The 14,983-nt window shown below is 37.7% G+C and overlaps 1 protein-coding gene across 1 annotated transcript; it reads left to right on the plus strand.

The window, feature by feature from the left end:
- Positions 1-552: 552 nt before the first annotated feature.
- On the plus strand, positions 553-14,716 carry LOC111188399 (deleted in malignant brain tumors 1 protein-like). The gene is made up of 23 exons (XM_049474219.1): positions 553-616; positions 1,354-1,656; positions 1,905-2,213; positions 2,354-2,656; positions 2,747-3,055; positions 3,186-3,488; positions 4,687-4,989; positions 5,148-5,447; positions 6,712-7,026; positions 7,135-7,449; positions 7,532-7,855; positions 8,536-8,850; positions 9,072-9,377; positions 10,272-10,343; positions 10,496-10,804; positions 11,017-11,070; positions 11,165-11,323; positions 12,565-12,669; positions 12,807-12,869; positions 13,355-13,429; positions 13,634-13,696; positions 13,779-13,838; positions 14,521-14,716. The coding sequence occupies exons 1-23, from the start codon at positions 553-555 to the stop codon at positions 14,556-14,558; spliced, it is 4,767 nt and encodes a 1,588-aa protein (XP_049330176.1). The 3' UTR covers positions 14,559-14,716.
- The last annotated feature ends 267 nt before the right edge of the window (positions 14,717-14,983 follow it).

Raw genomic sequence — 14,983 nt, forward strand, 5'->3', positions numbered from 1 at the left:
TTTCTTCAGTCTCTCTGGGGGAGTGGAGGTGAAGCTTGTTCTGCTGCTGAGTTGAACGGAGTGTGTGCAGGTCAGAGGGAGATGGACAGCTGTGTGTTTCTCATTCTTCTGTCCTCCACAGTCACACTCTCCACAGCTGGTAAGTGCATATTTTAAAGCTGTACAAAGAAAAAGTACTACAAATTAAGAATCATTGCCATTTGTAAATGTAATTTATTATTTATTATTATTATTATTATTATTACATTTTTATTATTTATTAAGAATTGTATCACTATCATGATTTAAACAATATTAAAATTATTTTTTTCTGTCTTTGAAAGCTAAAATACTGCTGTACTAATCGTTTAGCGACAGAAGTGGTCTGCACTCATAGACACCTGAGGACATGTTCTTCCTCTGGTGGTAATTACGTATTACTTATTCATTTTATATTGTTGTTTCTGGAGTATAGATGTTGTGAGGTTGGCGGATGGTGGCAGTCGCTGTGCTGGGAGAGTGGAGGTTTTTCGTAGGAAACAGTGGGGATCACTGTGTGCTGATCGCTGGCATATGAGTGATGCTGCAGTGGTGTGTAGACAGCTGGGCTGTGGAGTGGCTGTAGATGTAGTGAGCGGTGATCATTTTGGATCAGGATCAGGACCAATGTGGCGGTATGGAAGGGCCTGTAAAGGATCAGAGTCTACAATTAGGACATGTGGATCAAGAAATTTAAAATCATTTACACCGCACTGTGACCGTAAACATGTAGGAATAATCTGCTCAGGTAAGCAGGTTTTATTTAACTTCTAAATCGCAATTTGAACACAAATTCAAAAACAAAATATACCCCTCTTAGGTAAAAATATGGACTTTTTAGACTTGAGTAAACTTAAGTAACTTGAGTAATAAACTTCAGTAATATTCCATTTTCTTTATAAATAAATATAAATAAAAATATTTTTTAATCAATACTGTGTTGGATGCAAAATAAATAAGGACATTACTTAAGTCCACATTTCAGTTCAAAACAAAACAACACAATACAGCCTTTAGGTAAGATTTATATTAGAATTTGTGCCTTAAAGCCTCTTAGACATCCATCCCATCTCAAACCACATTTCTTTATATAATTTCAATCAAATTTAGAGCAAACGAATGGACCAAATAAATGTAGACAATTTTGTATACTTGTGACTATATATATATATATATATATATATATATATATATATATATATATATATAAAATTTGGATTTTTTGGATATTTATTTCAATTGTTAATACATATATAGTCACTTTTTTACCTTTAGTAATCTGTTTGATTACTAAAATGTGGTAATGTATTTAATGATCAGCGTTTCTCATTTTAGAAGTCAGACTGCTTGGAGGTTCTCGCTGCTCTGGGAGGGTTGAAGTGCTTAAAAGGAAGACTTGGTTCACAGTGTGTGATGCTGACTTTAACCAGCAGGATGCAGAGGTTGTGTGTCGAGAGCTGGGCTGTGGTTCTCCTGTGGAGATTCTGGGAGCAGCAGCTTTTGGTAGAGGGGAGGGTCAGGTGTGGTCAGAGGAGCTTCAGTGTAGAGGAAACGAATCTCAGATTCACTTCTGTCCAAAATCATCTTCACTCAAACACAACTGCTCCCATGATAATGATGTGGGACTGGTGTGTGCAGGTAAGAGCTGCATTAACTGATTTCAGAATCATAATGATAATAATAACTATGATTTTTTAATAAAAAAAAATGAAAACATCAGGACATTCTAATATTTCGAATTATTCTTACGTCTTCCCTTTTAATCCCTTTAAAGTAAACATAAAATGTTATTCACTATCATCTCACAAATATGTACCCATGGGTTGATAATAAAATAAAATGTTCTACCTTAATATATGCCTCTAAAATGTCTTATTGTTGTACAGGTAGTGTGAGGTTGGTGGATGGTGGCAGTCGCTGTGCTGGGAGAGTGGAGGTTCTTCATAGAGGACAGTGGGGAACAGTGTGTGGTGATAACTGGGATATGAGAGATGCTGCAGTGGTGTGTAGAGAGCTGGGCTGTGGAAAAGCTGTAGATTCAGTGAGTGAAGATCATTTTGGATCAGGATCAGGACCAATCTGGATGGATGATGTGGACTGTAGTGGATCAGAGTCTACACTGAAATATTGTAAATCAAGAGGATGGGGTAAACATGGTTGCAATTCTACTAGGAATGCCAAAATCATCTGCTCAGGTGCATTGCATATATTTACAAAATACTCAGAGTTGAATAGCATTTGCAAGTACAGTGCATTTTTAATTGATAATGTCAGTATGATTTTCTTCACAATAAATGTGTGGAATTGTCTGTTTTTTAATACAATGATGTTTCAGGAGTCCGGCTGGTTAATGGTTCTCGCTGTTCTGGGAGAGTTGAGGTTCTTCATGGAGAGAGCTGGTTTACAGTGTGTGATTCTGACTTTAACCAGCAGGATGCAGAGGTTGTGTGTCGAGAGCTGGGCTGTGGTTCTCCTGTGGAGGTTCTGGGAGCAGCTGCTTTTGGTAGAGGGGAGGGTCAGGTGTGGTCAGAGGAGCTTCAGTGTAGAGGAAACGAATCTCAGATTCACTTCTGTCCAAAATCATCTTCACTCAAACACAATTGCTCTCATGATAATGATGTGGGACTGGTGTGTGCAGGTAAGAGTTTTTTTAATTATCTCTTTTCTCTAAACAATTTTTATGTAGACATATATATTTTTGTCTTGCTTTAAAATATGCCGTTCTCAGGCAGTGTGAGGTTGGTGAATGGTGGGAGTCGCTGTGCTGGGAGAGTGGAGGTTCTTCATAGAGGACAGTGGGGAACAGTGTGTGGTAATAACTGGGATATGAGAGATGCTGCAGTGGTGTGTAGAGAGCTGGGCTGTGGAGAGGCTGTAGATGCACTGAGTGAAGCTCATTTTGGATCAGGATCAGGACCAATCTGGATGGATGATGTGGACTGTATAGGACCTGAATCAAATCTGAAGCACTGTATTTCCCCAGGATGGGGTAAACATAACTGCACCCATACTCAAGATGCTGCAGTCATCTGTTCAGGTAAGCCGCTCTGATAATTAATAGGAAAATATGTCTGATTGATGGATATTGAGTCATTTGTTCCCTTTAAATTCTACATCAAGTGCTTAAAAAGGTCAGCATATGTTTCATATATTTACTAATATTTCAGGAGTCCGGCTGGTTAATGGTTCTCACTGCTCTGGGAGAGTGGAGGTTCTTCATGGAGAGAGCTGGGTCACAGTGTGTGATGCTGACTTTAACCAGCAGGATGCAGAGGTTGTTTGTCGAGAGCTGGGCTGTGGTTCTCCTGTGGAGGTTCTGGGAGCAGCTGCTTTTGGTAGAGGGGAGGGTCAGGTGTGGTCAGAGGAGCTTCAGTGTAGAGGAAACGAATCTCAGATTCACTTCTGTCCAAAATCATCTTCACTCAAACACAACTGTTCTCATGATAATGATGTGGGACTGGAGTGTGCAGGTAAGAGCTGCAACCCCCTCATCTGAACAAAAACATTAAACATGATCACAATCATAATCATATATGAAAAAAAAATAGTTCCACCCAGAAAAAAGTGTCAGATTGCACTTCTATCCAGAAGATCTCAAAAAATAGAATATCATTAAAAAAAGTTACTTTTTTCAGTTTTTCAGATTAAAACATATATATATATATATATATATATATATATATATATATATATATTATATACACTGCTTGGACAAAAAAATCACCACCTGAATTTAAGGAAGTAAATCATGTGGGGTTGATGCCGCCGTTTGTCAGGTCTTGGTTCAGCAACAGTATGTGCTGAAAGAATGAGGTCAGCTGACTACCTGAATATACTGAATATAGACCAGATTTTTTTTTTCTTCCCTGATGGCACAAGCATATTCCAAGATGAAAATGTCAGGATTCGTGGGGCTGGAGTTGTTCGATTGGAGAAGCTTATTGAAACAATGCCACAGCAAGTGCGTGCCACAATCAAAGCTTAAGGCGGTCCAATAAAATATTAGAGTGTGTGACCTTTTTTTTTGGCCAGGCAGTGTATTTGTTGGTTGTTTGAACTTGCTGTCCCTCTTTCTCTCTCTGTTGTACAGGCAGTGTGAGGTTGATGAATGGTAGCAGTCGCTGTGCTGGGAGAGTGGAGGTTCTTTATAAAGGACAGTGGGGAACAGTGTGTGGTGATAACTGGGATATGAGAGATGCTGCAGTGGTGTGTAGAGAGCTGGGATGTGGAGAGGCTGTAGATTCAGTAAGCAAAGCTTATTATGGATCAGGATCAGGACAAATCTGGATGGATGATGTAGACTGTAGGGGATCAGAGTCTACACTGAAGCACTGTAAATCAAAAGGATGGGGTAAACATGACTGTGATATCAGTTCTGATGCTGGAGTGATCTGCTCAGGTAAATTAACCCCTGAATCAATTTTTCTTATTCCTTGTTACATTTGTTGTGAATTGCAATTACAGTATCTACTAGTATTCTGTTTGCATATTTTGGGAACACAAAATCATTACTGTTCTTATAGCATTGAGTATAGTGACCACAACATGACTGTCAAAATACATTGGATAGAACAGCAGTAGGTTTCATAATAGACTAATGAATTTTATTGTCTTCGGTAATTGTACTCCCATGAAACATTGATTATCTTATGATATTTTCTTTTTCAGGTGTCAGGCTGGTTAATGGCTCTCGCTGTTCTGGGAGAGTGGAGGTTCTTCATGGACAGAGCTGGTTCACAGTGTGTGATGCTGACTTTAACCAGCAGGATGCAGAGGTTGTGTGTCGAGAGCTGGGCTGTGGTTCTCCTGTGGAGGTTCTGGGAGCAGCTGCTTTTGGTAGAGGGGAGGGTCAGGTGTGGTCAGAGGAGCTTCAGTGTAGAGGAAACGAATCTCAGATTCACTTCTGTCCAAAATCATCTTCACTCAAACACAACTGCTCCCATGATAATGATGTGGGACTGGTGTGTGCAGGTAAGACAGTTTCTCATATAATTATTGCTTCTCTCAGAATATGAAACATCTTTTCTTTACAAAAAAACTTTTAGTTTGAGATTTGACCTCACAATTTGTCCAATATCTATATATCTCTCTTGAATTCTGTATGGTTTTATTTCTCTCTCTCTCTTCAGACAGTTTGAGGCTGATGGATGGTGGCAGCAGATGTGCTGGGAGATTGGAAGTTCTCCATAGAGGACAGTGGGGAACAGTGTGTGCTGTTGGTGGGGATGAGAGAGCTGCTCTAGTGGTTTGTAAAGAGTTGGGCTGTGGAGAGCCACTAAGCATAGATGTCTCTTCATCTGGATCAGGACAAATCTGGATGAGTCATGTGGACTGCAGTGGATCAGAGTCTACAGTGAAACAGTGTGGTTCATTGGGGTGGGATGAACATAAGTGTAGTCATTTTTTAGATTCTGAAATTATCTGTTCAGGTATGCTAAACTTAGCTTTGTACAAATCTATAAATCATGTATTTCTCAGGTTTTATTTGTTCATTTGTTTTAACAAAACCTAACACCCTGGTCATCTTCCATGTTCTGGGTATGAAGGTTTAAGGTCTTTTCTTTGCATTAGCACTGCTGGCTGATATTCAACTGGCTACTCTTACCTTGTTGTTACACTGTGGAAAATACAGTAACTTGCTGGAAGTAATTAGCTAGTAAGATACTTTTTATAGTATGCATAATGAATATGTAATTACCTATAAAATATTTTTTATTACAGTGTTAATTACTGTGCTGTAATTATCACAGTAAAAAGTTGACATATTTTTATCACAGTAAAAACGTTCAATGACTTTAAAAGGCATTAACATTTTCAAATAACAAACAGAAAAATACAGCATAAATTTAAAATGTTTCTTTTTATGATTTTTCTTTGTATGTTTAGACAGTGTTGTAGTTTTGCAAAATAGAAAAGGTTTACAAAATGAAACCACAGAACAACATTTATTTAGTACATATGTTTTAAATGTTGAAAATTATACAATTTTATCAGGTTTTATTTAAACCTGTATCATTTTCAACATTAAATCCTTTTTCTATTTTGTAAAACTACAACACTGTCCTAAACATACAAAATAAAAAAATAAAAAATCAATTAATAATACACACACAAAAAACACATAAGCTAGCAAGTGTAAAGTGAGTGACCAAATGACGTAATGTGTGTTTATCTAGCTAGTGATATACCTAGTAATGTTACTTTTTCTCCAAACTAATGACATTATGTTTAACTAATTCTAGCTATGTAGGTAGCAGAGCAGTACCACAGAAAACTGAAGTAATAATGCTTTTAACGCCACTTTTTACACTTGGTATCAATTACTACTACATCTTTAGACACAGACTGTTTACCACTTGAAAGATACAAGCAAAAAAAGACTCAATCTGATAATCTGCATAATGTCTGCATAATCTCTGACATAATCTGCGACTAGCGTATGTCTGCTAAGCTAAAAGACTGGCTGTTTTTCTCTGTACATTTCAGCTACATAACCATTTAACTGGCTGCTGATTTATGTGCCTATATACAGATATGTAAAATTGAAAGATTTCTGCATTGTAATAAACATCACTAACATTACTGTACTGGGATTCACAAGTGAAATATGTTTACTGCAGAATGAACTCTTTACTTTTAACCATGATGCTTTTTAGATCTGCATTAAGTTTAATGTGTCTACATTACACACAGGTCACAAAAAGCCCAGACTTAGTGATGGTCCTCATCTGTGCTCTGGGAGAGTGGAGGTTCTTAATGGAAAGACCTGGGCCACACTGAGTGATGATGACTTTGACCAGCAGGATGCAGAGGTTGTGTGTCGAGAGCTGGGCTGTGGTTCTCCTGTGGAGGTTCTGGGAGCAGCTGCTTTTGGCAGAGGGAAAGAAGATGTGTGGTCAGAAGAGCTTCATTGCAAAGGCAATGAATCTGAGATTTCACTCTGTCCAACATCATCTTCACTCAATTACAACTCCTCTTATTATAGCAATGTTGGATTAACATGTTCTGGTTAAGTATAACATCTTTCCTAAATGTATTCTTTAAACGTTTGAGATTTTTTAAAAATACATTGTAATGTTCAATTCTATTTTAACAAGATTGTATTTGTGCTTTTAGGTCATACTATTGTACGCCTAATGAACGGCTCAGACTCCTGTTCTGGTCGAGTGGAGCTCCAGTACCTCAGTGAGTGGGGTACAGTGTGTGATGTAAGCTGGGATATGAGAGCTGCCAGTGTCCTCTGTGCTCAGCTGAAGTGTGGGAGTTCTGTGGCTGTGTTGGGGTCAGACTGGTTTGGGGAGGGGAGTGGCCGGATCTGGGCTGATGTGTTTGATTGTCAGGGGAACGAAACACACCTGTCAAAATGTCCCATTTCATCATGGAGTCGAACTGCATGCTCTCATAAACAGGATGCTGGTGTCATCTGCAGTGGTGAGATCTCCTTCCATTAACTCCATCTTAGAAAATGATTATCTATTTAAATACCGGTATTTTTCACTGTTTTTCACTTCAGGTTCTTCTCTGGCATTTCATGAGGGTGGAGTGCGGTTGTCTGGAGGGATGGAGTGTGAGGGGGAGGTGGAGGTGTTCTTCAGGCAGGACTGGAGGAGAGTTCTGCTGAACTCCTGGAGTGAGTCTGAGGCCTCTGTGGTCTGCAGACAGCTGGGCTGTGGTTCTGTACTCAACATATCCAGCTCCTCTTCATCCAGTCCTGAACACAGCTACATGGGTGTGACGGGTTTTAACTGCTCTGGGAGTGAAGCTCATCTGAGGAACTGCAGCAGCTCACAAGCAGTTAACTGCAGTTCCACAGAACAGCTCTACATCACCTGCTCTGGTAAGAGTTTTAAATGATACAAACACAGAGCAGATTTTACATCTACCATACCTAGAATTGAGGATAAGGCATTATTGAACCATGAAAAAATATACACTATTCTTAACCCCACGCTCACTACAAAAAAAAGAAAATTTCAAGTGAAATCATTAAAATAAACATTTAGTATATTAATATAGTTCTCATGTTGAGAATGTTGGAAAAATCTGAGTTGCAAGGCAGAGAACACTGCTTACCAAAATAACACATTTGGCAAAAATATTTAAATGACACCCAAGACTGATGGGTCCTCCACAACTCCACCATTGTGTATCCATCCCTTGATTTACACCCTTCAATAATCGTTACTCTACATTATGTGGCAAGTCATTTAATGTTGTCTTCTGTAACTCATGTTGTACTCTATAGACAGTATGTGTCTTTATATTGTATGTGCCTGTTTGTGTTACCATTAACTGCACTTATTATTTTACTTATTAAGAAAGCCAGCATTAATGGCCTGGATCTCTGTTAAGAACTTCACTTTAAAGGGGGTAAAAATGTATGCAGTCACTTATTTTACCTTATACAATTTTATTTAATAAACATTACTTTTCAAAACGTCATTTTACATTTTATAAAAGCAATAAGTAAAAACCATGGGGTGGATTAGGGGGTGTTTACAGCACTGTATTTTTCAGTCCACAGCTCCATCAGGCTGGTTGGTTCTGGGGGGGACTGTGCAGGAAGGCTGGAGGTTTTCCACAGTGGATCATGGGGGACAGTGAGTGATGAATTGTGGGATATTGAGGATGCGCAGGTGGTCTGCAGACAGCTGCAGTGTGGAGTGGCCCTCAGTGATCCGGTACCAGCCCGGTTTGGATCCAGAACTGGACCCATATGGCTGAATGAGGTGGAGTGTGAGGGGAACGAGGCGTCTCTGTGGAACTGCAGATATCAGCTGTGTGGAGAGGATGAATGTGGACACAAGGATGATGTAGGAGTCGTGTGCTCAGGTACAGTTTAATAAATGCTGGCTGACATGGATTTTTCAAGGATAGTGTATTGATTGTCCTTTATACTGTAAATTGTCTGAAACTCATGTTAAAGTTTACAAACTATATTTTTCTGATATTCACAGGGTAGCTAATGCTAAAACAACTTGCTATTAGGATGTTTATTAAAGTTCAGTAGATGTTTTTTCTTGACTTAGTGAAAAGCATTTTTCTTCCACCAGAGTATAAAGAGATCAGACTGACTGAGGGCTGTGAGGGGAATCTGGAGGTGTTCTATAATGGAACCTGGGGGAATGTGTGTATAAATGGAATGACTGAATTAACAGCTAACCTAATTTGCCAAGAGCTGAACTGTGGAAGAACTGGCACGGAGAGAACTACCAACGCAAGAGTGGAATCAGCTCCTAACTGGTTGGATGATGTGAAATGTAGGAAACATGACTCCACTCTGTGGCACTGTCCATCTTCTCCTTGGGGACAGAACACGTGCAAAAATAATGAAGTGGCTCAGATTACTTGCAGAGATGGTCAGTTCCTTTCTCCAGTACTGTCCTTGAAAATATATTTTCTAAACATATATTGTCTAAACATTACTTCAGTAATAAAGATCTGAGCATATGTAAATTTACTTTTGATGTTAAGAAAACAATAGGTGTTTCAACACTCATCATAAAAATAGTTGCACCTAGAAGGAAGAGTTAGATTGCAATGCAATCTGAAATAAATATAATGGTTTCCAGGCATTATTTAAAATGTAGACTGATATGGACAATATTTATTTATCTAAACATACAGCGTGTACCGTATGTGTAGCACAAAATTCCATCTCAGCATGGAGTTGTGGAGGTTCCAAACAGTGTCCTGCGCTAATTTATCCCATGCAGCTCCCCTTGCAGTAAGGGTGGATTGTTGGTAGCACATTCATTGACAGTCCGACGTTATATTAATGAGGTCCTGCAACCTTGTGGTCCAACTTTTTCTGAATGCATGCTTCAGTGCATTATTCCAATAGGACAATCTGCATACTGCTGAAATCTCAAAAGCTTGTCTTAAAGACACATATGCTATGCATGGCCAACTGCATTGCCAGATCTATGCCCTATTGAGAATGTGTGTGATGTTATTGGATGCACTATCAACACTCCACCCCATACTGCAAAATCTGCAAGATTATTTAAATGCATGGGATGAAATATGGCAGGACACTATTAGGAACCTTTACACTTTGACGAAAGATCTTGTATGTTGCATTATACGTGTGTTATTTTTAAATAATTTATTAGACGTGGTAAATTTTATCTTCTGTCCAGATAGTGTTGCAATGCAACACTTGCATGTGGGTGCAACTGTTTTTTGATAATGTGTATGATGAGGATGAATAACACTTTTGTGGTAATAAAGAATTTTTACTTTATTCACAGAAGGGCAAAATGATGTTGCAGTACAAAAATCTTTAAAGTGTTTCTCATCACTCCACCAGTCACAGTGCTCAAGTAAGGACACTTAAGAACTAATGAGTTTTGATTATTCTGAATGTGTTACTTAGAAGTTGTAATAATTTAAAACTCATGCAGATCATTACCTTATTTAATATGTTTTACTTATACAATATATAATATCAACTTCTACATTATATGTCTTGTAGAACATCTTCCTCTCAGGCTGAAGGAGACAGAGAGAAGCTGCTCCGGGAGGCTGGAGGTGTATCATAATACTGAGTGGGGGTCTGTATGTGGTGATCTGTGGGATATAAAAGATGCTCAGGTGGTCTGCAGGCAGCTGGGTTGTGGGCCGGCGCTGAGTGCTAATAGAAGTGCTGCTGTTGGTTCTGGTGGAGGAACTATCTGGATGAACAGAGTGAAGTGTAGAGGGAATGAGATTCACCTGTGGGACTGTCCTCATTCCCTGAAGAACCACACTGACTGCTCCCACAGTGCTGGGCTCACCTGTGCAGGTGAGAAGAAACTGCTGTTTTTCAGGGGTCTAATATATAGGCAAAGAAACAGTTTATTTATTTCCCACTGAATGCCCTGGTGAACTCATCTTGAAGCCTGGGCATGATCCATTCCAATTGCGTATACCCTTTTAATCATATGTACCTTCTTCTTCTGTTTGTGTGGCTCATGGTGTATGCTTGTTTGGCTATGTTTCCACTTTTTTCTGTAGACATATCTTTGGCTCCTGCTACAACAACTAAAATAACAACCACTATCATTACAGGTACACTGTTGATTTCTGTATTTTTTTGTAAATGTGTTTGAAATGTTTATTTTCTAAAACATTGTCTAGTTTTACTTTGCTCTTTAATTTTCAGTGAGTTGGACCACAATGGAAATACCTTCTCTCCCACAATTTCCAGCAATAACCATTTTATCCATTTCTCCTGTGGTTATCCTGGTTTTGGGAACCATGCTCTTCCTGGCTTTAGTGCTGCTGGTTGTGCTGTTTTACCAGAACAAAATGCTCTGGAGAGGTAGGGAGATTCAGAGATCATCTACAATCCACCTTCTGTAGATCATTGAGACCATAGACTGTGTTTAGCTGGACAGAGCATTGTCTCTCAAAAGTGAAGCCACCACAGGTCGGACGCCCCCTGCTGTTCGGTTGCAGAAAGCTGTGTAACCCCACCCATCCCTATATGTTTCAATGGCAAAACAGACAACTTTCAATCATGTTTTTCTCCAATATACTGTAATTCTCCATTATTTAAACGTAACAGCTAGTGTAACCTCTGCTTATATTGTCAATTTTTTATATCCCCACAGAATTCTTTTTTTAAAACTTTATTCGGCTCTATTCAAAAAGGTGTGGTTACTGTAAAAGGGCTGGGTTACACCTAGCCGGGGTGGGACCAATGACTGTATGGGTTGGACCAATGACTGTATGGGTGGGACCATAGACTGTGTGGCTCTGTGTGGAGGCAGCCCTCAGGGGTGGATTTATTTAAATGAGTAGGCTGTCTCTCAACAGTCTTTTTTCCCTCCTCTGGTCTCTACTGCACAGACTCGGGTTTCAAGATTTTGGCCTTATTTTCTTTGAATGAATGGGAAAGGCGACACAGCATCCATCTTTTTACATTCTCAGATTAAGACCTTCTTTTATTATATTTTTTCTTTGGAGTGAACCTACTTTCTTTCCAGAGAACCTTTAAATGATTTTAACAAAATAACCATTTGATGATATTTATTCAGGGCCTTGTAAAAGCATTTAACCCCCTTAAACACTCACACTGAAACTCACAAATATGTTATGCTGTGTCATATATTATTTTAAAGGCTTGATCTTTAGATTGCATTGTTTTATTCAAGAATATTTAAACTGTAATAAAATAAAAAAAATATTAAATTAAAATGCTGACATATAAGATCCAAGTTTATTTTACAGATTGGCTAATTAGTTTTCCTGTAGTGGATGTAGATGTAGACATAATATATTAGGCACAAAATATTTAAGTGGTTTCTGTACAGGATTCACTTTTATTTACTTAAACTTAAATAAATAGCAAAATAAATACTTTGTTCAAGGGTGTTTAAACTCTTGGGCTAAAAATCCAACGTAAACCTTTTGCACAAAGGTATCAGGAATTGATAAAAATGTATAATAATTGATGTCTGCTTATTAATACTAGGTGTGCAATGTGCCATAAAAATATCGTTATGCATGTACATACATTTTACCACATCCCACCATATTTCTCCCTGTGTCCACTCACAGTGCTCTCAAAGAAGGGACCAAAGGTGGTCTATGAGGGCCTGAGGAAGGGTCCTAGTATAATCTACGAGGAGATCAACCGCAGATCCACCGCAAACACCCGTAGAGGTAAATGATGTTTGGTAGTTTTATTTCAAATAGGGTCATTGTATACATTATAATTCATGAATGAGAAAAGAGTGAGTGTGAGGAGGACAGGAGAAGAGATGATATATGAGGTTAAATGTATGTGTGTTGTTCCATAGCAAGTATCATCTCTGAAGTACAGCAGTCAGGATATGAGGATGTGAATGAGGAGCTTCTCTCAGGTAAGAAGGTCAGAGCATACTCATAAGATGATAATGGCAATAAATTATAACGTATTAATATACTTAACTTATGAGAGTTAAGTAGGTCAGAGAGCTGTTTCATCCAGTGTAATGAATAGTTTTTAGAAAGCCAATCTGTTTTTGTTCTGTGAGTGTGAAACATTTTGCACTGCTGATGCAGTTTACATTGTGATATAATTACTTTTCTGTTAGTATCAGAATACCAAGAAATTTCCACCAATAAAAAAGTAACAAGTACTGACTGCAGTATGTCCACCAAACTCTCTCTCCACTTTTTTGTCCACATTACTGTGACTATAGGTCCTTGTTTATGGCACAAATAAAAAAAATAATGGGAAGATTCTGTTTTCTTGTGTTAATTGATGCAAATGATAATCTAGTAAAGAACAAAACAAAATAAAATGATTATACATTATAAAATTGAAGACTGAGCTCCATGTAAAATCTATGCTTTATTCTTTCAGGTGAGGCGGGATTAGAAGCCACAGAGAACTATGATGATGTCATCACTCTCGGAGTACTTAAAAACAGGGTATCAAGTATGTTCCTGTTTTGTTTGCTTCATGGTAGCTTCACAGTAGTTCATATTGTCACTGTCATCATGCTTTGTGGGACAAAGATGATGTATCAAATATAATAACAAATACATGTATGTTCAAATTAAGACCAGAAATTTTTTCATGCCCTTTAAGGGACTGTCTGTGTGTATAATGTGTAATGGCATTTATTTCTATACTGAACAGGGGACAGTGTAGAGGTCTATGACGATGCCATGTCTACTGGGGAAAACCCACATGCTGCAAGAGGTCTGTTTTTCCTAAAATTATAAAAGTATCGTTCAATACTATGTCATTTTTTGTTTATTGACATCTACAAATATTGGTGTAGTGCATACATCAGAGAGCTATGATGATGTCATCACTGGAGAACAAGACGCAGATGTAGCAGGCAAGTCTGTAGTTTCCTAAGTTTCTTTATATTTTTAAGTGTACTTTGTTTGACTAGGAACATGTAGTTTGACATCACTCTAGAAGTTTTTACACAAAGGGAAAATGTTGATATAGGATCCAAGCCAAGTACAAAATTTCAGCATGATTAGACAAGTCTAAATGAAGAGACACTTTAAACAGGTGGCAGCTGTAGAAACAATTTCACACAGAAATTTATTCACGTTAACCTGCATTAAAGGTACTTCCAAATGCTCTGTGCTATAACACATTCTCACTAGACATGTCTATAACTCCCCAAACCTTTAAAAAAGGACCTATAGTTTGATACGATCTGGCTTTGTTGCATCCTAGATAAATTAATAGTGACTAGACCTGTCACAATAACGTATTTTTATTGGGACATTAAATAATTTCCTAAATTATTTTATTATAATGTATATTACAGGAATGCATACAGAATTATCAGAATCAGAATATGTTGTATACTTAAGATGTATGTTTTTACTTCTAAGTAGCCACATTTATCTTTGATGGATACACAATGCATACACAGTAACAGAGTAGATAATGAAATAAAACATTGCAGTTAGCAGGTAATGGGTCAGAAGCAGGCAAATGTTAATGTTTTTTTTTATTTTGTTATTTACTATTGACCATGATTTAAATTCTTCTATTTTCAGATTATGACAATGTGATAGAAGTGGACCAAGACAATTAACCTGCTGATTTTTTTTATTATCTTATAAAATAATTGCTCTTTTTTTTTCAAACAATACATTTCATATTGAGGTCTTCAGCATTTTTTTGAGTACTTTCTTCAATTGCTCATTTGACTTCTTGCATGTTTTATGCAAAATATCTTAATTTTAAATGTGTAAGAAGAGTATATCATAAAATCACATATCATTCAATAAAGAAAAATGTTTTAATTTTAAATTACTCTTTGGAATTTTTTATATGTGTATAGTGTGGGATCAGGGTCAGGGTCCAGATACATCAGAACACATGTTAAAGGAACAGAAGAAAATAAAATATGGTGAGGCCCAACTGACAGACTAAAAACTCAATATTGAGGGCCTATGTTTTTTCCAAAAATACAAAAAAATGTGCAAACTGCAAAAACAAGTTAACTGACTTAAAAAT

This window comes from Astyanax mexicanus, chromosome 2 (genome assembly GCF_023375975.1).
Source record: "Astyanax mexicanus isolate ESR-SI-001 chromosome 2, AstMex3_surface, whole genome shotgun sequence".
Taxonomy (NCBI): Eukaryota; Metazoa; Chordata; class Actinopteri; order Characiformes; family Acestrorhamphidae; genus Astyanax; species Astyanax mexicanus.

Coding starts and splice junctions, on each gene's coding strand:
- LOC111188399 (XM_049474219.1), top strand. CDS start 553: ATGAGTGATGCTGCAGTGGTGTGTAGACAGCTGGGCTGTGGAGTGGCT. Junction 7,027..7,134: donor TGTTGGATTAACATGTTCTG/GTTAAGTATAAC, acceptor TTGTGCTTTTAG/GTCATACTATTGTACGCCTA. Junction 10,344..10,495: donor CCACCAGTCACAGTGCTCAA/GTAAGGACACTT, acceptor TATGTCTTGTAG/AACATCTTCCTCTCAGGCTG.